Source organism: Macaca thibetana, chromosome 5, assembly GCF_024542745.1.
Source record: "Macaca thibetana thibetana isolate TM-01 chromosome 5, ASM2454274v1, whole genome shotgun sequence".
Classification (NCBI taxonomy): Eukaryota; Metazoa; Chordata; class Mammalia; order Primates; family Cercopithecidae; genus Macaca; species Macaca thibetana.
The window spans coordinates 3,838,072-3,862,734 of NC_065582.1; the positions used below are offsets into that span (position 1 = coordinate 3,838,072).

General features: G+C 44.0%; 1 protein-coding gene, 1 long non-coding RNA gene and 1 pseudogene across 5 annotated transcripts; 2 read left to right on the forward strand and 1 right to left on the reverse strand.

Moving 5' to 3' along the window:
* Nucleotides 1-315: 315 nt before the first annotated feature.
* LOC126955236 (cytochrome P450 4V2) lies at nt 316-21,331 on the reverse strand. Of its 4 annotated transcripts, none has more exons than XM_050791584.1 (11): nt 20,820-21,331; nt 18,200-18,312; nt 16,723-16,808; nt 15,685-15,875; nt 15,214-15,283; nt 13,738-13,864; nt 11,522-11,707; nt 8,611-8,713; nt 4,719-4,853; nt 4,446-4,625; nt 316-3,250 (listed from the first exon to the last, which is right to left on the reverse strand). In XM_050791584.1, the coding sequence occupies exons 1-11, from the start codon at nt 21,031-21,033 to the stop codon at nt 3,078-3,080; spliced, it is 1,578 nt and encodes a 525-aa protein (XP_050647541.1). In that variant the 5' UTR covers nt 21,034-21,331; the 3' UTR covers nt 316-3,077. The 4 variants fall into 4 exon arrangements, with proteins under 4 accessions (XP_050647541.1, XP_050647539.1, XP_050647540.1 ...); XM_050791582.1 differs by having other exon boundaries at nt 4,719-4,880; nt 20,820-21,066; XM_050791583.1 differs by having other exon boundaries at nt 4,446-4,622; nt 4,719-4,880; nt 20,820-21,046.
* Nucleotides 5,478-6,450, forward strand: LOC126955238 (uncharacterized). The gene is made up of 3 exons (XR_007725851.1): nt 5,478-5,529; nt 5,697-5,752; nt 5,865-6,450. It is a non-coding gene; the product is annotated as an uncharacterized LOC126955238 (long non-coding RNA).
* Nucleotides 21,092-22,544, forward strand: LOC126955072 (collagen alpha-1(I) chain-like; annotated as a pseudogene).
* Nucleotides 22,545-24,663: the final 2,119 nt, after the last annotated feature.

Here is a 24,663-nt window from a genome sequence, read left to right on the forward strand (position 1 = left end):
AGCATCTCTTGTTGGGTCATTTGGTCTGGAAACTGACATCCCCAGCTGCCTGTGACAATGCACAGAACCCCAGATCAACAGTCCATCACCTGGAGAGGTGTCTGGACTCTAAATCCCCGGGACCAGTGATGCCTGTGGATTTTACTGATTCCCAGTAGCTGAGTTTACTTTGTGCTTTCAGCTGAGCAATATGTTCTGGTTATTCTACTTCTTCTAGTTGATTCTTCAGGGTTAGAGAAATTCACGATTGGTCTACAACAACAGTACAGGAACCTTTCGTTAGAAAATCCAAGAGTCACTGAAGACATCAACTCAAAAGTGCTATTTCTTTTATTACCCATTATGAATCAGCCACCCACTGATTTATCTTTTACAGCTTTCTATGTTTTCAATTGATATCAATTCTTAGAATAAAATGCAGCACCTGCATCTAAAATATAATTTATTTTTCTTGAGACACGTCTTTCAAGCAGAAGAAAGGTAATGGGCACACAAACAGATACTTGATCATCTTCTTATAAAACAAGGAAGCATCCACATTTCAATACTGCAGCACATGAAATAATTTCTCAATTCCTACTCTGTCATAGCTTAAATGACTTACTGATTAAAATGTGAGTAACAATAATTCTGGAGCTGAATGAAGTTCTCAGACCAAAAGGTAACATTAAGCAATGTTTTCTTTAAATTTAATGTCATGTGGGGTCACTAAAAACAAAATGTAAGGGGTAAATGTAAGTGCATAAAACAGAGATAAGACCAATTTCCACAAATACAACTCTTATTATCCAAAATCATCTCGGAAGAAAATTTTCTAATATACCCATTTTCTAGATAACAAGATTAACCATTTGACGGGAATATTTCCAATTGTGTCACCTCCTTCCTTGACTTTTTCCTCACCAATTTAGGGCCTGGGTTCTATGCACTGTGGCTTTTAGGGATAGTTAAATGGGTGCAATGGCTGAGATTGCCCCCGCCTTAAATGGCCCAGGCTACAGGGCTTGCCAAATGGCTTTGGTTTGCAACCTCTTCCTTTGATATCCATTGAAGAATACATATCCTACCCTCTTGATTGCATGGTTCTATCTGCTATTGCCTATTGGGAGCATAACCAGGAAAGTTCTAAGGTCCTTCCAGTTCCAAAAGCCATTGATCAACCCTGTGAGGCACTATGAGAGATTGGCAGTTACTGAGGAATCTCTTCCAAAAATATATGATTAAGGTAATTGTGATTCTATGAAGAATGAATAAAAATTGAAAACAAAACCAATCTTGTTTAAATTATTAAATGAAGTTTTAAAAAAATAATGGAGTGGGTAGATGTATTGCCTATCAAATTAAAATTCAGGGAATATGTGTCAGTTATCAGCCTGATAAGTATGATCTGTAGGGTTGAATTAACTAAAGGTCTAACCCTAAACTAAGTGAGATATTACTGGGTTACTAAATACAGAGGAATGGCTTCCTTTTTCCTTTAAAGATGGAAGAATCCCAGAAGTATGCCTAAATCAGAAGCAGAAGACTCATGTTCTAATGACACGTCTGCTCATCACCCTGAGTTCCATACAGCATACTGTAGTAGAAAGTATATCAGCATGTGAGTGGAGAGATTTAGAGTATAGATCTCTATGTATTTCTGGCTCTGTCACCAACTGGTAACATGGCTTTGGGCAGAAACTGTCTTACTGATTCTATTCCCTTACTTATAATATAAAGGAGCATAACTAGACACATTCTAAAGTCCTAGCTCCAAAAGGCATGATTAACCTTGTGAGGCACTGTGAAAAGTTGGAGATTATGAAGATGAATCTCTTCCAATAATATATAAAGGTGATTGGGATTCTATGAGGAATTAAATGAAGACCATAAGTGACAATCAAAAGAGAAACTGTAACAGAACCTGCAAATCAACTTGTAAATAATCTGCTCTAGGTTATAAAATCTGAAAAGTACTATGATGATTATTCTTGTCATAACTGATGCCACTAATATAATTTTTAAAACCTGAGAGCCTAAGTCAGAGTACTTACCTCTTTCAAATTATGCTGTGTGTGTGTGTGTGTGTGTCTGTGTATTCCTGAGTCAACATGAATACCTTTAAAAAATTCTAGAACTTTGGGCCAGGCGCAGTGGCTCATGCCTGTAATGCCAGCACTTTGGGAGGCCAAGGCAGGCAGATCACGAGGCCAACAGATCAAGACCATCCTGGCCAACATGATGAAACCCCATCTCTACTAAAAATAAAAAAATTAGCTGGGCGTGGTGGCATGCGCCTGTAGCCCCAGCAACTCAGAAGACTGAGGCAGGAGAATTGCTTGAACCTGCGAGATGGAGGCTGCAGTGAGCTGAGATGTCACCACTGCATTCCAGCATGGGCGACAGAGCGAGACTCTGTCTCAAACAAACAAAAATTCTAGAACTTTGATTAAATTATATTTTTGGGGTCTATCAATTGAAGTGGAATTGGACTGTGGATTCCTCTGTTGAGAAACCTGTTAGATGTTTATTTGGGTACTGACACACTTAACTCTACTTTTGAGACCACAGCCAACTGTAACATCTATGATGGTGATGAAAATACAAAACTCTGGCCGGGCGCGGTGGCTCATGACTGTAATCCCAGCACTTTGGGAGGCTGAGGCGGGTGGATCACTTGAGGTCAGGAGTTCGAGACCTGTCTGGCCAACATGGCGAAACCCTGTTTCTACCAAAAATACAAAAAAATTAGCCAGGTGTGGTGGCAGGCGCCTGTAATCCCAGCTACTTGGGAGGCTGAGACAGAAGAATCACTTGAACCTGGGAGTTGGAGGTTGCAGTGAGCCGAGATCACACCACTATACTCCTTCAGCCTGGGCGACAGAGTGAGACTCGGTCCCAAAAAAAAGAAAATAAAATAAAATACAAAACTCAAAACTCTTTCTTTGTTAGACTCGATGTCAAGATCAGTGGGATCAAGGAAAAATTAGGTCTAGGGAATTCAAGCATATTGAACTCATGATCTATAAATTGTAAATGCCAAGGATCTCTTAAAATAAAGACCTTTCTCATGATAAAGGCATGACCCAATAATAAAGTTAGGGTTCATCTGCATTTCTCCTCTTCAACTTGATCCAGATGCCATTAGTTGGACGAAGAATCAACTGTCCTTCTAGACCAAGTTCTTCTCTTTTCTGGTTGGATTCTATCCAAAAGTGCCTTAGGATGCACGAAAGAATGGTCTTTTCTTCCATCACAGCAAACTTTTGACCTTCAAATCAATGTAGATACCATCGCTTTAGATATGGATTTACCCCAAATGTGAGAAACAAGAGGTCCTATCACAGGAAGCAAGCCATTTTACATTTTCAGAGTAGGCGGAAGGAGAATCAGAATGGCTTGGGACACTTGTTAAAAATGAAGAGTCTTGAGTTTCCCTCCCTGCTCCCACTTTGCATATCTATAGCTGGGGAGGACCAGGGAATTTGTACTCCAGCTGATCCAGATAAATCCTGAGCTCATTCAAGCTTGAGACTCACTACTCTAGATTATGCCTTAGTGGGTGTTTAATTTACTATAGATTCACCAAATAAGCTTCAGATTCACCCATTTCATTCTGTCCTCATTTTACCAAGGTCTGCATTTACATAAATGACAAAATGCTAGAGATACTAAAACCAAAAGGGTTTATAATGCAGGGCAGTGATGTGCATTCATTTTGCTTAAGTACTTCAGCTGGCCATATGGCAAGCATTTTCTGTTTTGATTTGTAAAATGAAATTCTTAAAAGCAATAAACACAAAAATTAGGTTAACCATAAGTAATCATAAATAAAGTTTTTACCACAATAAGATATTCTACTGTAATTAAAAATCTACAACATTTTGAAACTCTACCATGAAACTAATTATGTCTTATGCTATGGGTAATTGTGTCTCTCTCCAAATTCTAAGCCCCCCGTGCCTTAGAATATGACTGTATTTGGGGACAGGTCATTGAAAGAGGTCAGTAAGTATAAGTGAGGTCATTGGGGTAGGCCCTAGAGTAGTCTGACTGGACAGAAGATCAGGACACAGACCTACACAGAGGAAAGACCAAGTGAAGACATGAGGTGAAGACGGCATCTACAAGCCATGGAGAGAGGCCTCAGGAGAAACCAGACCTACCAACACCTTGATCTTGAACTTCCAGCCTCCAAAACTGTGAGAAGATAAATATCTGCTGTTTAAGCCACCCAGTCTGTGGTATTTTGCTATGGAAGCCCACGCAGGCTAATATACTAATATACCTTTTGACCATAATATTTTAAAACTACAAAGCACAGTAAGTCAGGGAAAAAAGGAACCAGCTATTTTTTTAAGGTTATTGCATGTGGGCAACATCATATCACATCTCAAAGAAATAACTGTAAGAAACCTACTATCAAGTGGGCCTGAAAGGTCAAACCAACTGAGATGGATACAAACCTATACAGTTCCTGGGGCCAGCAGAGAAGGGCACGTAGGCATATGGATGGCGCCCTTGTGCATTCTCAGGGAAGAACCGCTCAGGCCGGAACTCCTCAGGGTTGGGGAAGTATCTTGGATCTCTGTGCAATGCATAGGGAATGATGACGGCTTCAGTGCCTTTCAGAACTCTGTAACCTGCTGTCAAGAAGTAGTCAATACGTCATGAGACCATAGCAAGACAGACATTAGAAAGTTTCCCTCTTCCTTCTACTCTAGGTATAGCATACTTACCCACTTCACAATCTTCACTAACACTGCGGGCAAATAAAGGAACAGAAGGAAAAAGGCGAAGGGTCTCCTTAATAACACATTCCAGATACCGAAGTTTCTTCAGGTCTTCTACAGTAGCGGGACGGTCAGACCTCCCTGATGAAAGCAACGAGATAAGATGACCTGAAAGAGCGGTGGGGGCCAGGGGTTCATATATTGAAAAAGAACACGTGGATCAAGGCAGGGGATGCTAAACACTCATCAAATACCCATCAAAGAAGAACACGTGGATCAAGGTACTGGATGCTAAATACCAATCAAATACCCATCAAAGAAGAACACGTGGATCAGGGTACTGGATGCTAAATACCCATCAAATACCCATCAAAGAAGAACCAGTGGATCAGGGTACTGGATGTTGAATACCCATTAAATACCCATCAAAGAAGAACATGTGGATCAGGGTACTGGATGCTAAATACCCATCAAATATCCATCAAAGAAGAACACGTGGATCAAGGCAGGGGATGCAAAATACCCATCAAATATCCATCAAAGAAAACACGTGGATCAAGGTACTGGATGCTAAATACCCATCAAAGAAGAACACATGGATCAGGGTACTGGATGCTAAATACCCATCAAATATCCATCAAAGAAGAACATGTGGATCAGGGTACTGGATGCTAAATACCCATCAAATATCCATCAAAGAAGAACACGTGGATCAGGGTACTGGATGATAAATACCCATCAAATATCCATCAAAGAAAACACATGGATCAAGGTACTGAATGCTAAATACCCATCAAAGAAGAACACGTGGATCAGGGTACTGGATGCTAAATACCCATCAAATATCCATCAAAGAAGAACACGTGGATCAAGGCAGGGGATACTAAATACCCATCAAATACCCATCAAAGAAGAACACGTGGATCAAGGTACTGGATGCTAAACACCCATCAACACCCATCAAAGAAGAACACGTGGATCAAGGTACTGGATGCTAAATACCCATCAAATACCCATCAAAGAAGAACACATGGATCAAGGTACTGGATGCTAAATACTCATCAAATACCCATCAAAGAAGAACACGTGGATCAAGGTACTGGATGATAAATACCCATCAAATACCCATCAAAGAAGAACATGTGGATCAAGGCAGGGGATACTAAATACCCATCAAATACCCATCAAAGAAGAACACGTGGATCAAGGTACTGGATGCTATACACCCATCAACACCCATCAAAGAAGAACACGTGGATCAGGGTACTGGATGCTAAATACCCATCAAATATCCATCAAAGAAGAACATGTGGATCAAGGCAAGGGATGCTAAATACCCATCAAATACCCATCAAAGAAGAACATGTGGATCAATGCACCAGATGCTAAATACCCACAGCTAAAGCAGAATTTCTAACACTATGCATAATCAAAATAAAATGAGGCAATATGCCAAGTAAAATGAATAGACACTAAAGATCACATATTGTACGAATCCATGTATAAATAGTACTCTGAATAGGTAAATCCGCAGAGACAGAAAGTAAATCAGAGGCTGCCAGGGCCGGGGGAAGGAGGAATCAAGAGGGACTGCTTAATCGCACCAGGTTTCCTTTCGAGGTGCTGAAAATGTTCTGGAATTAGGTAGACGTAACTATTGTACAACATGGTGAAAGTACTAAATGCCACTGAAATGTACACTTTTAAATAGCAGATTTTACATTATGTGACATTTACCTCAGTAAAAAAATAACAAGGAATTAATACTTGCAACTCACTACACAAAGATTAGTTACTCAAAAAAGAATTTCTTCTTTTATTTTTGAGATGGAGTCTCGCTCTGTCGCCCAGACTGGAGTGCAGTGGCGCAATCTCGGCTCACTGCAAGTTCCGCCTCCCGGGTTCATGCCATTCTCCTGCCTCAGCCTCCCGAGTAGCCTGGACTTCAGATGCCCGCCACCACGCCAGGCTAATTTTTTGTATTTTTAGTAGAGACGGGGTTTCACCGGGTTAGCCAGGATGGTCTCCATCTCCTGACCTTGTGATCCGCGCACCTCAGCCTCCTGAAGCGCTGGGATTACAGGTGTGAGCCACCATGCCCAGTCTAGTTGCTCAAAAATTGTAGAACTAGGATTGGGGGTAGAAGAAAAAGTGAGGCACAATAAGCAGAAAACACGAGAAGCACGGAGCAAAGATTCTAGTAATGATGACTGTGTCACCGACTCTGCAGGGCCAAAAACCTTTGTGGAACTGGCAATGAACTAACATTGTGGAGGATACAGAGGATTGGAGCCTGTTCCAAAAGAACTTGTGAGCTTTTAGAAGACTAAATTTACCCACTCAAGGCAATCTAAGCAAAACTAAAATCAGTGTAAACAAAATAAAATGATGACAAAAATGTTGCCAAAAGGTTTAGAAGGTGTCCATTCTGCAAAATAAAAGCTTGCCTCTTAATATGAAATTCCAGTCCCAGCACAATCTGCACACAAAACTGCTTTTCCATCCTCATCTCCCAGGGAATGAGAGATGAGTTCTCGCGGTCTCTCACTCTCCACTATTGCCCTCCAGACCAGAACCCTTTCCATTTCTGCGCTGTTGCTCATCTGCTTCCTCTCTTTCTAGAACGCCTTCTCTCACCACCTTTATACCTGTAGTTTTCCTTCCCCTCTTCTCGCTATAAAACTGCATCAGATACCACTGGCTGCTCGGCTAACTCAACTTTATTCCTTTTCGCCTTGCAGCTATTGGGGGCCATGTGACACGTGATTTTCAAAAAGGATAAAATTGATGGAAGACCCTTTGTGGCAGGCTGATAATGGGCCCCAAAATATCAGGTCTTAATCCCTGCAATCTGTAAATGTTACCCTATTTGGAGGAAGAGAATTCTTGGCAGATTTGATTAAATTAAAGATCTTATAGTGGGGCAATGATCCAGGTGGGCCCTGAACGCCATCACAAGTATGTCACAAGTATGTTTGTGAGAGAAAGACACAAGCACACACACATGCACACACACACCACACACGCATGCACGTGTGTGCACACACACACACGCAGAGAAAAGAGAAGGCAATGCAGAGACTGGCAGAGATGCCAGCGATGCAGCTGTCAGCCAAGAAACGCTGGCAGCCACCGGAAGCTGAAGAGGCGAGGAGGAGCTCAGCGCTGCCCACACGGTCATGTGGGCTCAGTGACACTGATCTTTGACTCAGGTGTCCAGAACTGTGAGGGAACAGATGTCGCTGCTGTGAACCTCCCCGTCTGTGGATTTGTCACAGCAGCCACAGGACACCAAGACACCCGGCACCCCCACCCCGTCTTCCTGCCTTGAAGATGAATGTGATGCTTGGAACGCCAATCAAGAGAACAAAAGCCAAGACGGTAAGGGGCAGGGAGCAAAGGGCAAGGCTGGGACCCTGCACATCCTACTGGCAGGACGTTTCCTCCGGTTGCTTGCTGTGTAATAGAAATGTATCTCCTGGTAGCTTAATCCATCTTTTCTCTCCTTTGTGGCGAGATGCAATCTGTGAAACAGCTTTCCTGTACCCTTCTGGATAGTTTCACCAGCTCCTCGTTTCTCCCAAAGAGCACCTTCTTCATTCAAATGCACAGCCCATGACTCAAAGCTTCACGTAGGTGTCTGTTTTGCCTGGGAAGCAGTGAGACCCTTGAGGACGGCAGCACGCATCTGTGCACCACAGCATCCGGCCCAGTACGGTCACTGGCCAGGCGACTGGCAGAGGCCTGTGGGTGAATGGATGAGGCCTTGCAAAGGGGATGGTACTGGAAAGGATCCCGCGGGGGAGCCTCCCTGCTCATTACGCTGTGTTTACAACACAGTGACATCTCTGCAGGGGACTTAGTACCACAATATAACCAGGGAAGGGGCCAGACATACCAAACACGTCATCCAGTTCATGGTCCACTTTTTTCTGGACTTCTGGGTTAGACCCCAACAGGTATAAGGACCAGTTCATTGCAGCTGCAGTTGTGTCGTGGCCCTACAAATGGAGAAAACAGTAGCTGAAAAAGCAGAGTTACACTGCGATGATCGGGAGTGACCAGAAACCTCTTTTGAATTGTCTCCAGATTTGATGGCTGCACTGTGACTGCAGAACATAAGAAATGAATTCCGTGCAGCACCTTACCTCGGTGATAAACAAGGAAACAGTCCCTGAAAAGCGGAGGTTCATGCCTAGAGATGACAGTTCTGCGCCGCATGGTGGTGCGCACTGGTGGGACGTGCCTGTGCTGTGTTAACAAAGGGGGCATTGCACGGGCACTAGGCGAGCTGGGCCTTTGTGAATAGAACGAAGTCTGATTTTCATGAGCCTGCTTGTCAGGTCTGTACTTCTCTGCCTTCCCCCATCTGTCAGGTGGGCCTTGCCTGTTGATGGCGGGCACCGGTGGGGTAGAGGTGTGGTTCTAAGTCATATCCTCTGCATTAAAAATTGACCAGCCTGTGGAGGAGGCCACAGTATCACACTCACACCGGCTATGCCTCCCTTTCAATGCAAAGAAGAAAAGAATTAGAATGTTAGGGAATGTTAGAGTTGGAAGAGAAATCATTAGTCTGGTTCTGGTTGTTTTCGTGAGATTGAGAGGTTCCTGGTAGGAGATGGATGTGTGTGTGCACATGTGTGTACATGTGTGTATGGGGGTGTGTGCATATATGCATGTGTGTACATGGCTATGTACATGTGCTTGTGTGTGCATTTGTGTTTATGTATACACGAGTGTACATGGCTTTGTGCATCTGACTGTGTGCATGTGTATTTATATGTGCATCTATGTATGTGTATGTGTCTATGTGCATGTGTGTATGTAGGTCTGTACGTGTGTTTTTGTATGTGTGATTATTTGCATAAATGTACATGAATGTGTGCACGTGTGTGGGGTGGTGTGTGCATGTATGTGTATGCATGCATGTGTGCATATGGGTATATATGTGTGTGCATGCATGTGTAAGTGCATGAGTATCTGGGTGTGTGTGTATATTTGTGTGTGTTTGTATACACGTGTGTGTGCATGTGGATATACACGTTTGTGTATGTGTGTGCATGTATGTGTGTATGTGCATGAGTGTATGTAGGTGTGTGCATACATTTGTGTATGTGTGTATATGTGAATGTGTTTGTGGGTATATACATGTGTCTGTGCATGTGTGTGTATGTGCATGAGCATGTGTGTGTGTAGACGTGTGCATGTGTGTTTGTGCATGGGTGTACATGAGTGTATGCATGTGTGTGTGCACATGTGTGTACATGGGCAAGGTGAAGATGTGAGAAGGCTCTCCACTTCAACATCAAATGACACCTGGTATGTGCTGCATTCTTCTTATGGGCCAATCACGATTCTCAGGGCACTTTTACAAATCTAATCATCATAACTACTCCATGAGGCTTGTGCTATTAAAATAAGAATATTCAGGCCCAGAACGGCTGGGTGAGGTGCTTGAGGTCATGGTTCCAGCGTGTTAGCTGGGATGTGGTCTTAGAGCCCACACGCTTAACACCTGTCTACTTTTCAGCTAATTTACATGTCCACTTTCTGCTTCAGATTTATTTTCAGTAAAGTTTTCTGCTTTAAAAAGTTTAAAACTGCCAGTGTAGCCCATCTCTCTCTTTACACATAGGAAAATTGTGAAAGCGCTCTGGAATGATCAGAACCATCTTATTTGGCTCATCAGCACAGAGCCTGAACTGGAACTCGGATCTAAAGACCCTTCACACAGTTTTTTCTACCGTGTCGTGGAGCCTCACACCAGAGTGCACACGCTTGGCACTGCTGCCAGAGGCTGCCACAGAGCAGCTAACACGTGGGTGGCAGGCAGAGCCATTAAAAATTCAGGTGCCTGGCCGGGCACGGTGGCTCACGCCTGTAATCCCAGCACTTTGGGAGGCCGAGGGGGGTGGATCAGGAGGTCAAGAGATCGAGACCATCCTGGCTAACACGGTGACACCCCGTCTCTACTAAAAATACACAAAATTCAGCCGGGCGAGGTGGCAGCGCCTGCAGTCCCAGCTACTCGGGAGGCTGAGGAAGGAGAAAGGCGTGAACCCGGGAGGCGGAGCTTGCAGTGAGCTGAGATCCGACCACTGCACTCCAGCCTGGGCGACAGAGCGAGACTCCGTCTCAAAAACAATAAAACAACTCAGGTGCCTTTCACTCTGCTCCACGTGGAGGATATTACTACATGGCTTCTAAACACCACGCTTTATCTATTTTGCAATCCACATAAAGAGAAAGTCTCTCTTTGTAGTATTTAATATTTAAGCTATCTTTGTAAAAAGCACTTCATATATCTGTATGAATTTGAGATCAGAGGTCTCTTCAGAATCATGAACTGGCCGATTCTCTGTGGGAGGGCTCTCACCGTCCTCTTTCGGGAGAGCAGCTCATGGCAGTAGCGAAGCGCTCATCTGCTGGAACCTCAGAAAGGAGGTGGTGAGGAAGGGGACTTGTGGGTCTCGGAGGTTGGCAAGAAATCTGAAGCCACGTGGAGAACCGAGAGCAACGATCTCTGGCTGCTCTTCCGCTTGGGAAAACTCTGACAAGTCTTAGGTTTTCTTGAGGGAAAACAAATGCGTCTACTGCTGTGCCCAGCACTAGTCAAAATCGTTTTCTGAAGAAGGAAGTTGAGTTAATCAGTTTCTTAAATTTTGTAATTTCTAATTAAAATATAATGAATCTTCCTCAGTTACAGTAAACGACTTTAAAATTTGATTACGTTTTAAAAAATAATGCTAAAGATTCCAACAATAACTGAAATGTGTTTAATGATATCTGAACATAACAATATGCAATACCTCAAACATGAAGGTGTCAACTTCTTCTCGAATATCTTCATGACTTAGCCTGTTCCCTTCGTCGTCAGTCACACTTAAAAGCAAGTCAAGAAAGGCCCTGCGTTTATTTTTGGAGGGGGCGGAGTCCCTGCCATCACCTCTACAGTCTTCATCCACGTTCATTTCATTGGCCCGTTCAGCGATAACCTGTACGATTTGAATGATAATCACATGCTTCTGTTTGAACTTGGATGCATGCTGGTAACACATTTTCTTATAAAATATGCTAGTTTCTTTCATTTATTTTTTCCAAGCCTTTCTATTTCAACATTTCGACAACATAGGCTCTTGTGAAAACACAGTAAAGCCTCATTAATATTTTGGGGATTATTTGGTGAAACTTTTAAAAACAAATGTAATGTCACTCAAATTCCTAATTTTCAAGTGCTATTTTTGCCGTCTTTTCAACACAAGAATAGAATCATAGTCTACTAGATAGTACCCTAGAGATTTGATCGTGCTAATGAGAAAAAGTTTAAGTGGTGGAGTGAATGCAGTCATTATACAATACTCTCATTATAGACTTAATTACATGTTGTAGGGGAGAAAAGAAACAGCAAGTAGATTAGTGAATTCACCCTCTATGCTTGCAATTCCTGCTGCCTGAAATGCTTTCCTCAGAGGCCTGCATGGCTGCCCCTTCCCTTCTTCCAGATCTCTGCTCACTGTCGCACGATCAGAGAGACCTCCGTCATCCTTGCCATCCCGTCCCTAGCATTACGATGCTTCCTAACACTGCTTTATTTTTCTCCATTTCCCTTGCCACCTGACATTATGTGATACTTCTAATATGCTTATTATTATATGTGATATTATACTTATACTTGTTACTTAGCCTCTTTCTCTTCCAACTCAAATTCTGCCATGCTTGTGCATGTCTTTGTTCATTGATATATAGAGTACGGCTTGAACTCACTAGATATTTCTTGAATGGATAAAAGAATGAAGGCCCATACGCTTAATTTGGTTGTACATTTCAGCCTTCTTTTCCTACCAGGTAATTGACCAAACCTGCTACTAAGTGGCCTAAATAGATTCTAAGCTCTTTGAGGGCAAAACACCATGTCTTCTTTTATTCTTGGTGGAATTCTTACAGCCCAGGCCTCAGTAGGCAATTCTTAATGTTTATTAAATGAATAAAATATTGTCCATTCAGTCAGGAATTCATTTAATTATTGCTATTAAATATTAATGCACAAAATTTAAGGAAAAATTTAACTATGAAATATAACCTGCTGGCTATTCTCCTATAACCAGGGGATCACACTCCACTGTGGCGAGCTCAGCCAACACTGCATTCACGGAGCGTCTACTGATTTATTTATCATTTGCTCTCTTGCGATAGGGTATATACTTCACCACAAGGACGTAATTCCAATAGATTTTAACCAAAATTTACAGCAAAGAAAGGACATATTTATATAGGCTTTTTTTCAATACATTGAAATTACAATTTGACGTATATTTTCAATTAAATCTTGCTTTTTCAAAACACATTATTAACACAAAGATTGACATCCTATATTCAAAACAACATCACTATCTTCTGGTTATTTTTGAATTGGAAATAAAATACTAATATCTAGTTAATTGTAATGTTTTCCACGTTAAGATACTGCTATCAATGCCCCCTGCCTTTGAAAATGACTGCCGAATCCAAACATTTTCCAGAAAACTCCTATACACAGATATTCGTTTCTTTATTCTTTTACACAGCACCCTGTTTGTTAATAAGTGTTCATAGTTCATGTCACATGTTGTAATTATGTGTTGATAGATGACCTCTCTTACTAGAATAACTTCCTTTCAGGTAGGGATCATATACACATGTCCTACTCATTACTAAATTTCCAACATTTGGTATGGTGTTTGGCACTTAGCGAGCACTTAATTAATATTTGTCAAATACATAATTTAAGTATAAATATGCTAAATAATTTTTTCTATTATTATTCAACTTTTATTTTCTGAGATATAGGCTCAATAGTCCTACACCGAGTATGTTAACAAAACATTGACATCATGGACTTACCAAAAGTTCTGGAAATGGATGGTGGGCATGGTTGCACAACATCGTGAATGTACTTAATACCACCAAACTGTACAGTTAAAATGGCTGTAAAGGAAAATTTTATGTTTTGTCTATTTTACCACAATTTTAAAAGTCAGGGACTTACATTGTTGGTAAAAGCATGTAGGATCTTAAGGCTCTTTTTGTGTTCCCATCCCTCTTTAAACATAAGGTACCAGAGGTCAAGCCAAAGCCACGGCATCTTTATTCTTCGAAATATCATCTCACTCATTCTATAGATGGGAAAAAAATACATCAGCTGTTGTATCAGAAAGGTGTATTTCTTGAGCCCTTCTTTGGTACCTAGCCTTGATGAAGGCAATCGTGGAAATGATGATGACTGTCTCAGAGGCTACTAAGAGCTCCATGCTTTACGCTCAACAGTGAAGGTACGGGCTATTATGCATCCCATGAAGCCTGAGAAAATAATGGATCATTAAAGGAATGAAGAATCCATTATAAAACATTCTTACTAGATAGCCATCTGGCCTCTGCTTCTGTTTCTCCAGGGCGAGTTTTCCACTCTGCCTAGGGCCTCTGTACCAAGGGCTGAGATGAAATCGGCCTCCTTTTAAGGTCCATCATTGGTTTGACCGCTCCTCTGGAGGGACAGAAGACAACTGGCTGCCCTCTTCTACCAGCGAGGGCTCTCGAAGTACCCAGCTGTCACTTGGCTGTTCTGGCCCTTCCCTTTCATGTCCAGCCATAGAGCAGAAAGGCCCCTACGTGAGCTCCTGCAGGACCAGCTGAGACGCCGGTTCTTCAGAAAGACCTTTGCTGGCCTCTCACTCTGTAGGACACTTTCTTGTTTTCCTCTCCGATATCAATTTGATCTTTTCTTCCTGAGCAGTTATTACAATTCATGAATTTCTTTGTCCGATGCCTGACTCCTGTGTTATTCTGTTTTGTGTACTACTACAAAACCAGTCAGTACCCTGTGCAGTGATTGGAAGATCGCAGATGCTTAATAAATGTTGGTTAAAATGAAGTGAAATGAGCAAGAGACTTAAATGTACTCAGCTCAGTGCACTTCTCTGTACTTCCTCAAGTCCTTGCCCTGCCTCTTAACAGGTGAATAATTGCAAGCAATTTTAGCGTAAAATTGACTGTTTCGATGACCAAAACAATACCTACTGGGTGCAGAAAATATGAGAAAGAAGAATAACAACAAAAGGAAAGCACAAGAATAAGAAACACATACACGAGACAATGAGAACCATGGCTAACATTTGGTTATAGTATCTGCTAGTTTTCTTTGAATATTTTTTAAATATAACAATTATCATTGTGCAGAAAACTGTTTATATCTTTTTCTCAGCATCACAATGTAAGCATCATCATGTACAATATAATGTAATCTCAATGTTAGAGAATAATCATTTTAAATTACTGCATAATCTAGATGTGACATAATTTATATAACCTTTACTCTACTGCTTAACACATGCTTACATGATGAGGTTAACTTCTAGTTTAATGGTTAATTTTGAAACCATAAAAAGATACAACACAGAAATTGTTAGCGATAATTTTTAAAGTCCAAATCAATAATTTTTGAAATAACTGAAAGGACTCCATTTACCTATAAACTGCACGGACATACTCGGAATCATCGTTACTTTGAGCACCAATATTCTTCCCCATAGCTGTTTCTATAAAATATGGGTGAGAAGCAACCATTCAATTCATGCACGTTAGTTATCTTGTGTTTATTTTGCAGTGGCGGACACTAAAGACGTACATCCTGCTTTGTCCTTGTATTTTTCAGAATTCTCCTTCCTCCCTTTACCCCCTTCTCTTGTACCGGCCACTTCTACTCTCTGTTCCTGTTCTTCCTTCCCTTTGCTCCCTGGGCAGTTGCTCCGTGCCTGCCCTGCTCACAGCCCTGGGCGTGGCTGCTGCTCCTCAGAAGGCTAACATGGCAGGAGAACTGCTCTGAAGGGCCCACCACCCTTTCCAGTCCCCTCATTTGCTTTCCCGGTGGAGCGTGATTTCCTATTTGGGCCATTTTCTCTTTATGCCATAAATTTAGAAACAGATCGATGAGACTCACCACAGATGATATCTAAGGCACAAAGAGTGATGTAAACAAAGCAGTTAAATGCTTCTTGGTTAACATGTTTTTCAAGTTTCTTAACCAATATATTTGCTTGTTCATTCATGATATCTAAGAAATCTTCCAGAATGGTAAAATGGAAAGTGGGTGTTAACATCTTTCTCCTGGAGCGCCATTTGTTTCCAGTACTAGAAATAAAATATGTGGTTACAAAAAACATACATATATAGAGAGAGAGAAAGAGAAAAGTAACATCCAAAACAATTAAAGCATAAATATAGCAAGTCAACAAAATTCTCCTGAAACACCTTCATCTACAGGTTCTCAAATGCTTTTGGCAGAATGACAAAGATATACACATATCTATAAGATATTCATCTATAGTTATAAAATATGAATATTTTGGACATTGTTCCATAATATTAATGTTTAAAATAGCATTCATAAAATTGAAAAATTTAAGAATTTTTCTCAATTTCTGAGTTCCAAGTTTTTAACAAAATTTTTTTTCTCCTGCCATCAGTGCCTTAGTCCTCAGATGATCCTCACTCCATGGTTCTACCTTGATGTCTCCCCTGCTCCACTTCTCCAAAGCCCTACTAGGCTCCTGCCTTGCCCTTGTGGGGACCTCTCTCAGAGGATGGAACCCTGTTTCTAGATACCAGCTCACTGTACTTCTCTGGGGCTATCTTTTTGATTGGGTTTTCAAGATTTCCCTGCTCCAGACACTCCTTGCTTTACTGTGTCCTCCATCCTGCCCAGTCCCGTCCATCAGGAACTTCTGAGTCTTCCTGAACACTGGCGATAGACACTATTGAACACCACAGCTGGAGATAACCGTTCACCTCGACTCTTGGCCTCTTGGCGGGCAAAGGGCAGCTGCCAGCTGGCCCTTCCTTTCCAGCCTTTCTCCTCCTTTCTGACAGCACAGTCCTGCTACAGAAAAAAGCTACCCTGTGTCAATTCCTGAAGTAACAAGCTGCAGGTAGAAGTAACCATTTCTATAGACAGCTTTACAAAGGTACACTGGCATACCTTGTAAGAAGTCCTAGGCCAAGCCATGGTTCTAAAAACTTGTACATAGAGGATTTGTCAATTTGCTTTGAACTAGTTAAAATTACCTTAGGAAGAGAAAAACATATTTTAGAGACATGCAGACATCAAACAACCTCCCTGTAATTATAGGAATACCTGGCTAGAATACAGCTAGTTTTTAGGACATTCGCAACATTTATTTTCTCCGTGGTTCATTTTCAGTCCTGTGCCTCAAAGACTTTCAATTAGAGTTTTGAACATAAAACTAGCATTCAGTCTTGGGGACTCAATGCAGTTGGGAGAAAGAAAGATGACCCAGACAATTCTCTAGTTTCTGCCATAAACCAGGAACCAAGTGGAGTTATTTAATGGGGGGAGGTGGAAAGCGAGGTGGGGAGGAGGCAAATCTGGAGGGTGAGCACATGTGGGGAGATGGAAATCATGGGTGTATTTTCAGGCGATGTTGACTTTGAGGCATTCAGGTTGCTGTGGTCTGAAAGCAAATGAGACAGCCAAGATACGGCCTGAGCTGGAGATGCCTGTTTGAGTGTCCCCAGCATAGAGGCAGCAAGGGAAGCCATGAGTGTGATCGGATCACCAAGAGTCCACGTGAAGTGGGAGGAGGGATGGGGTCTAGGGCTGAGCACAGAGTGCTCACCAGGCTTCTTGCTCGAGTCCCCTACTCCGGACAGCTCTCCATCTGCATCCACCACACCAACTTCTATTAACACTAGGCCAACAGTGGCTGAAATCCTGTCTGCCCTTCTCGCTCTCTTCTCTGAGCCAGGATTCTGGAGAAGCATGAGAAACTCCAACATTTTCACCATAATTAGAAAGACGTGTCCTGGCACTACTTCCTAGGAAATTTGGCCTTTAATTTTGGTCAATGGTCTGTTTACCCCATCTTTGTTTCCTCACCCAAATCCTTTTCTCACCATACTACAAGATGATTTCCCCAGACCTTTCAACTAGCAAAAGGACTACAGTTTTTTGGAGGACTAATTTCAATAGCATCGGTTTGTAATATTTATCCCATAAATATCAAATTTACATTGTCTTTTAAATTTGGAATAATAAGTTTATCATTGATATAATATGAGACCTGAGCAACTTGAGGAAAACATATTTTATTAGTCATATATTTTTGAAGTCTTAAAATGGTATCTGGTGGATAACAAGTGCTCGCCTTGTGGAATAATTTATTTATGTTTCTAAAAAAATGATATCCTTTCAAAAAAAGAATAAATATAACGGGACCTGATAGCAGTTGTGCACTTATATCTGGAGGGTGTTAATCTCCCAGGATTCAGGCTACATCTGAAAAACATTAAATTGCACCTATATAGTCTAAAATACTTAATGGAATGTTTTTTGCACTGAAATGGTTGAAATGTAAGGATGCATTATATTGATTCTGATGAGATTCTCACACTGTAAGATACACAGTGCAATAATGGTCGTATTCACACGTACCCACCTCCACATTTTCTGCATTATAAAGGGCCACCATGGGCACCGGCCCGACCCAGAGCTTCAGGAGTGGCATGTGGCGGTATTCCTCTGTGTACTCAATGATCTGCTGAAAAAATTCTGGGGAAAAACATCAAAATTTTAATTCAATCAAGATGAGAATGTTGTGACCAGTATTGGACAAACATTTGTTTTCTCATTTTGATAAATATACTAATTCGGTAATGTGTTACTGTTAGAGGAAGCCAGGTAGAGAGCATGTGTGAACTGTCTGTAATAGTGCAACTTTTCTGTAAGTCTAAAGTTTTTTTCAAAATAGTATTTGCCACAGCAAATAAACATACATAATGCATGTTAGCTATTAGAGAATAATAATTATTAGGTTTTGGTGTCCCAGAATGCGCATTCTTTCTAACGACTGCCTAATATCACAGAGCTAGTAAGTGGTGGAACCTGGCTTGCACCGAGACTCCAGAACTTCCCCACACACTGTGCTACTTCCAAATGTCTCTCAGATGGAGCAGCTGTCAAAACCGGTATGAAAGGAGCTGGGTCAGATCGCCAGTGTCAATCATCCTGAGTCGTGCTAACATACTGCCTGCCCTGGTCCGGTCCACCAGAGGGGACGGGGGAGTCTCAATCTGTGATTCTAAGGCAGCAGGGCCCACAGTTGGGAGTAGCTGGGGAAGGCAGACATTGTCATTATGGACTGGAAAATGCTAGATTAGAGTTTAGAGGCCAGTTGGAAGCCAACTGCAATCTTCAAGGTGAAATGGCTGAGGCCAGCGTTTGGACATGAGCCACGAAACGAAAGGCAACACCTCTTGTACACGAAAGACAGGATTCTTGAGAACAATGATTATATCTTAGAATATTCTGGTATCCCCAACTTTGTTGAGGTCAACACTGGGCACAAAGCAGGGCCTCAATAAATGCTTGATTGACAACTAAAGAACTTAGTTGTCAATTCTAACCAACTTCTAGACAGTGATCTAGCAACTTTGCAAGCAATAAATTTAATCCTTAAAGTAACTCTGTAATATAGTCACTTTAACGGGGGAAAAACCCTCTAAGTTAAAGAGTTTTAAATAATTTCTCAAACAACTTGGATATACTGTTGGAAATTGAACAGTGGTTTTCCTGATGCCAAAATCCAGAATTGGTTGGTGGAATAAAAAGTCCCTTCGTAAAAGACAGCATTTGTCATTGTCTTCACTCTGAAAGTGACTGCAAGGAGAATTACTTTAAATAGTCCAGTCAGCTCACAGGTTGTTTTGAAACAGGTCTTATTCACCAGAGATTTTAATTACTGGAATCCCCAACAGAATATGATGAGACTTAAATATATTATTCCCCTATATTTTTGTACAATTATTTTTTAATACCGTAAAGCCTTAGGACAAAAGGTGTGGTTAGCTCTGCTTTTAGAATTAACTGAGATGATTTTTAACAGTGTGATTTTCATATCTGGACTGGATTACTTGTTACATCAGTCATGATGATATTTGGTTGGCAAAGAGTTCGCTTGATTCTTTTCTGTCAAAATACTTTTAATATTCTGGTAAACACTCTTCCATGAGGCCTCATCTTGTGAAACTGAAATGGCAGCGTTATTTTTATTAGAGAAAACAAGTGAAAATGAGAAAAAGTCCTTCAAGCTTTGGAGTTAGTTAACGTTCAGCCTGTAGAACAGTTACTGACAAATAAACCCAGAGGGAACTGGGTTCTGGTCGGGGCCCATTTTAAAATATGTCATTTTGGGCAAATCTTTTCAGTTCTAGGTACCTCAACTTAACCCCTGATGAAAATGAAGCGCTGAGATTGAGTTCACCCTCCCTGACGGGGGGCTGTAAATACCAGGTACTTTTGAGAGCTTTCCAACTTCAAGTGATTTTTTTCCCATCAATAAAATGTTCATCTCTGTTTCAAAACATGATTTTAATTTAAAAATTCACTGTTTAATAAACAAGGAGTTTGAAACCCTCCAAAGAAGTTTGCCGGATGGCCCTGCCGTCAGTTTCTGAACTATTATTACGTAACCTCCTTTAAGTCACAGTTTCTTAACAGTTATTTGTAACCTCCTTTAAATCAGTTTCTTAACTGTTATTTGCAACCTCCTTTAAAGGGCTAAAATATGAAGGTCAAGCGGGAACTGAAGCAGCGGTCAAGTCTTGTGATGCTGGGAGGAAGCCTCCAATGAATCTCCAGTCTCTTATTTTCCAAAGTGGGAGCGAGAGGAGGCGGCCCCAAGCGTTAAGGTGTTGGCCAGTTTACAAGCGCTTTGCGCTCCCAGGGAGCTTCTGTGCCTAAGGCTTCCCAAGCCACGGCAGGAGGAAAGGCAGGGCTTGGAGAGCTGAGCAGCAGGGAGGTGGGAAAAGACTCAGGGCGGGGGTTTGGAAACACCGCATCCTGTGCTACACACAAAGAAAATGCTCACTTTGGGATGAGGCACTAGCCGTGTCGGTGGGTGCCAGGGGCAACGAACAGAACCGGGAGCGCATTCTCCACAGGGTGACAGGCTCCTCTCTCCTGCGGCCAGCGCCACAAGCAGCGGGTTCCTGGCCGATCGGAGGGTGGGGACGGGGCTGCGGACCCCGGTGCGCTTCAGGAGGGGCGTCGGCCCTTACCTCGCCCGTCCCGCTTCATCAGCAGCGCGTGGCCCACCAGTGGGTAGGCGCGGGCCACCGTGGGGATGGGCCGCATCTGCTGCCATTTCCTCACGTAGCTCGCCACCCTCTGCAGCAGGCTCAGGACCAGACTGGCGCCGGCCAGGGACACGGCACTCGCCGCGCCCCACAGCAGCAGCTTCTGCCACACGAGCCCCAGCCAGATGCCCGCCATCGCCCTCGCTGGCGACTGCTGGGTGCGCTCCGGGCGAGTGCGGGCCCGCGGGGACGCGATGAGAGGCGGCGCCGGCCGCGCACCGCCCCCTTCCCCTCGCGGGCCTGGCGCTGCGGAGTCGCCGGGTCCCCGGAACGACGTTTCCCGCCTGGGCGGCGGCCAGGGAGGGCGCCACGGGGCTGTTCCTGCGCCCGGCCCGGGCTACGCAGCACCGCTGCCTCCGCGCTCCGCGCCAGCCGAAAGCGAAAGACCGGAAAACGGTTTCCGGGCCCCGGGGCGTGGTGATTGCACGAGGCCCGGAGGCTGGGCCGGGAGGAGGCCGGCGACAGACACTTCAGGCCGCCTCGGGATAGGGGTCGGGGGCCGTCGGAACGGTCACCGAGGCAGCCCGGCGCGCCCCAGCGGGGCTGGTCTGCGGGTCCTGCGAGGCCGCTCTGACGTGCGGGGTTCCGCGGGCGGGCAGCCTGCTCTGAAGGGAAAGGAAGGCGCATCCGCCCCCGGCTCGGATCCCAGCTCTGCCGCGCCGCGCTCGCTCCCTGCGCGACCTCCAGGCCCCGGGAGGCGGGGCGCGTCCTGGCTCCGGCGGGGTCACACGGAGCAGCGGGCGCTGGGATCCAGGGTGGCCTTGGGGACGCAACTTTAGGGAAGTCACCTACCCCTGTGTGTGCGCTGGCCCCCTGGGACACTGGGAGCGAAATGAGGTGGTCGTGAGCCAGTTATTTTCCAAAATATGCACCAGGCACCAGACCGAGGAAGCCGGAGCCCCGGAGAGCACGGAGGGGCGGGTGGGGGAGGAAGGCGGGGGAGGCTGCTCAGCGGGTGCTGGGAGACCGCAGCCGCGGGGGACTCGCAGAAGAGCCAAGACTAGCCACCCAGCCTGGGAAGGGAGGGAAGGACCGCGAGAGGGTGCCCGATTTCAGCCCGGGGAGACGCGTGTCCCGGCTGCCAGTCTCTCTTCCCGGCAGAGGGCCCCGGTGCTGACCCCAGCCCCTTTTCCAAGCTCGATGCTTCTTACAAAGAGGCCCGGCGAGGAGTGTCGCTCTCCAAGAGGCCAGGCCCTTACTAAGCACCAAAGTGCCAGGAAGATGAAATAGAATGTCCTGGATGCCCGCTTTGCTTAATTACTAATTACGTTCGTTTACTCGAAGCCACTGCGTAGGTTGCCCACAGCCACCTGCAGCGCCTCTGGAGTGCAGAGAAGAACATGCCTCAGGCTTTTCTCCATCTGAATTTAAGTCATCTGCCTGTGCTGACGTGAAATAGCAAGTGAACAATTTCTATTTGTTGCTATTTCAAATAGAACGGTGGCTCACGCCTGTAATCCCAGCACTTTGGGAGGCCAAGGCGGGCGGAGATCAGGAGATCAGGAGATCAAGGTCAGGAGATCGAGACCATCCTGGCTAACACGGTGAAACTCCGTCTCTACTAAAAATACAACAAATTATCCGGGCGTGGTGATGGGCACCTGTATTCCCAGCTACTTGGGAGGCTGAGGCAGGAGAATGGTGTGAACCCGGGAGGCGGAGTTTGCAGTGAGCCGAGATCGCGCCACTGCACTCCAGCCTGGGAGCCAGGGCGAGACTCCGCTCAAACAAACAAAACAAAACAAAACAAAACAAAACAAGTTGCAGAATGGAGTGTGTAAAGTAATGCCTTCTTTGGGAGAAAAGGTTTCTTTCTCTACAGCTCCACTAATGTCTGGAAGTAAAAGTACTGATCAGCTCTAAGGAGTGGGAATGAAGATGGGGAACTTACGCTTTTTATTTCATTCACGTTTACGTTGTTTAATCACTTTAACACTTTTTAAAAAATAAATATGTTCACTTAGTATCTTTAAGCATATCTCATGGGCTTTAGTTTCCTCCCCTCTAAAGGGTTGAGGCTGAACTATAATAAGGTTAATTACAGCTATAAAAGTAAACAATTTGCCTACATCACACTGGGGATTCCAAAATAGGGGTAGAAAGGAAGGGGAGTAACGGTTGAAAAACTGTGTGTTGGGTACTGTGTTCAGTATTCAGGTGAGGGATCAAGAGAAACTCAAACCTCAGCATCAGGCAAATTTAACAAACCTGCACATGTGCTCCTGAATCTAAAATTAGAAAGAAAAAAGGTTTGTCTCTGTCAGTCTCTGCTAACCTCTGTGGACAAAACAAGGCGGGTAACACAGAACCCTTCCCCTCCAGAAGCAGAGAAGGGAGATTGCTCTGGGCAGCAGTGAGTCTTGGACTGAGTAGAAATGGTCAGAAATGCCGCAGAGCCAGGAGGGATAAAATGAGCTCAAGGGGCAGTGAGGGGCCCCTGCCTGGAGCACAGGGTCCCACACAGTGACAGGTGCAGGATGAGGTGGGTAGGTAGGGTGGAGCCAGCTTAGAGAGACCTGGACTGCCAGGCTTAGACGCTTTTATCTTTTTTTTTTTTTTTCAGACAGAGTCTCGCCTGTAGTCCAGGCTGGAGTGCAGTGGCGTGATCTCGGCTCACTGCAAGCTCTGCCTCCCGGGTTCATGCCATTCTCCTGCCTCAGTCTCCGGAGTAGCTGGGACTACAGGCGCCCACCACCATGCCCGGCTCATTTTTTGTATTTTTTAGTAAAGACGGAGTTTCATCGTGTTAGCCAGGATGGTCTCGATCTCCTGACCTCATGATCCGCCCGCCTCGGCCTCCCAAAGTGCTGGGATTACAGGCATGAGCCAGCATGCCCGGCCAGACGCTTTATTTTGAAGCCAATCTGTGGGTGAAGAACAAAATAAAAACCTTGTCCCTTTGTTCCCTTAGTCATCTTTCTTTTTTTTTTTTTTTTTTTTTTTTTTTTGAGACGGAGTCTCACGCTGTCGCCCAGGCTGGAGTGCAGTGGCGCGATCTCGGCTCACTGCAAGCTCCGCCTCCTGGGTTCACGCCATTCTCCTGCCTCAGCCTCCTGAGTAGCTGGGACTACAGGCGCCCGCCACCGCGCCCGGCTAATTTTTTTTTTTGTATTTTTAGTAGAGACGGGGTTTCACTGTGGTCTCGATCTCCTGACCTTGTGATCCGCCCGCCTCGGCCTCCCAAAGTGCTGGGATTACAGGCTTGAGCCACCGCGCCCGGCCTAGTCATCTTTCTTATGCCTTCTTTGTTACCAGATAGGGCCTTTCTCATACTGCCCGGAATACTGAAATTTCAGACTAAACCAGTCAGGTGGCTGGGAGTGCAAGAAATCCTTGGCAAGACCTTCTTCCCGGAAAGCCTCCTAACAGCAGAGTACACAGTGTCACACCTCAGAATGTCCACCATGAAATGTACTGGTGCTCAGTGTAGCAGATGATTGCAAGGCTGATGTGAAGGCAATCTACCCACATTTATAAGCCCGCGGGCTGTCAGCTTCATGAGCTAATGCAGCTGAGTAGGAAGGCATCTCCTGACTTTCCCTCCTCAAGATCCATTCTCTATGATGCCCTTCCCACTTGAAAGAGCTTTCTTTAGTCAAGGTCTTTCTTTGATACTCTCTCCCCCTAGAAACCAGTGCTTTTGAAAGTCATGGCCAGAATATGTTATAAACAACAGAATGGTTTTATAAATGTTAATACTTTGATTTCCCAAATTTTCTGTCACTCGGAATGATTCTTAATACAAAAAAAATTACACTATAAAAAT

What these genes read in the sequence shown, in the direction of transcription:
- LOC126955236 (XM_050791582.1), bottom strand. Translation starts at nt 21,033, where the DNA reads ATGGCGGGCATCTGGCTGGGGCTCGTGTGGCAGAAGCTGCTGCTGTGG. An exon ending in TACATGCTTTTACCAACAAT is followed by an intron (nt 11,708 to 13,737) that starts GTAAGTCCCTGA and finishes CAAATCGTACAG; the next exon opens with GTTATCGCTGAACGGGCCAA. An exon ending in TTGACACCTTCATGTTTGAG is followed by an intron (nt 8,714 to 11,521) that starts GTATTGCATATT and finishes CTCCATTTGTAG; the next exon opens with GGCCACGACACAACTGCAGC.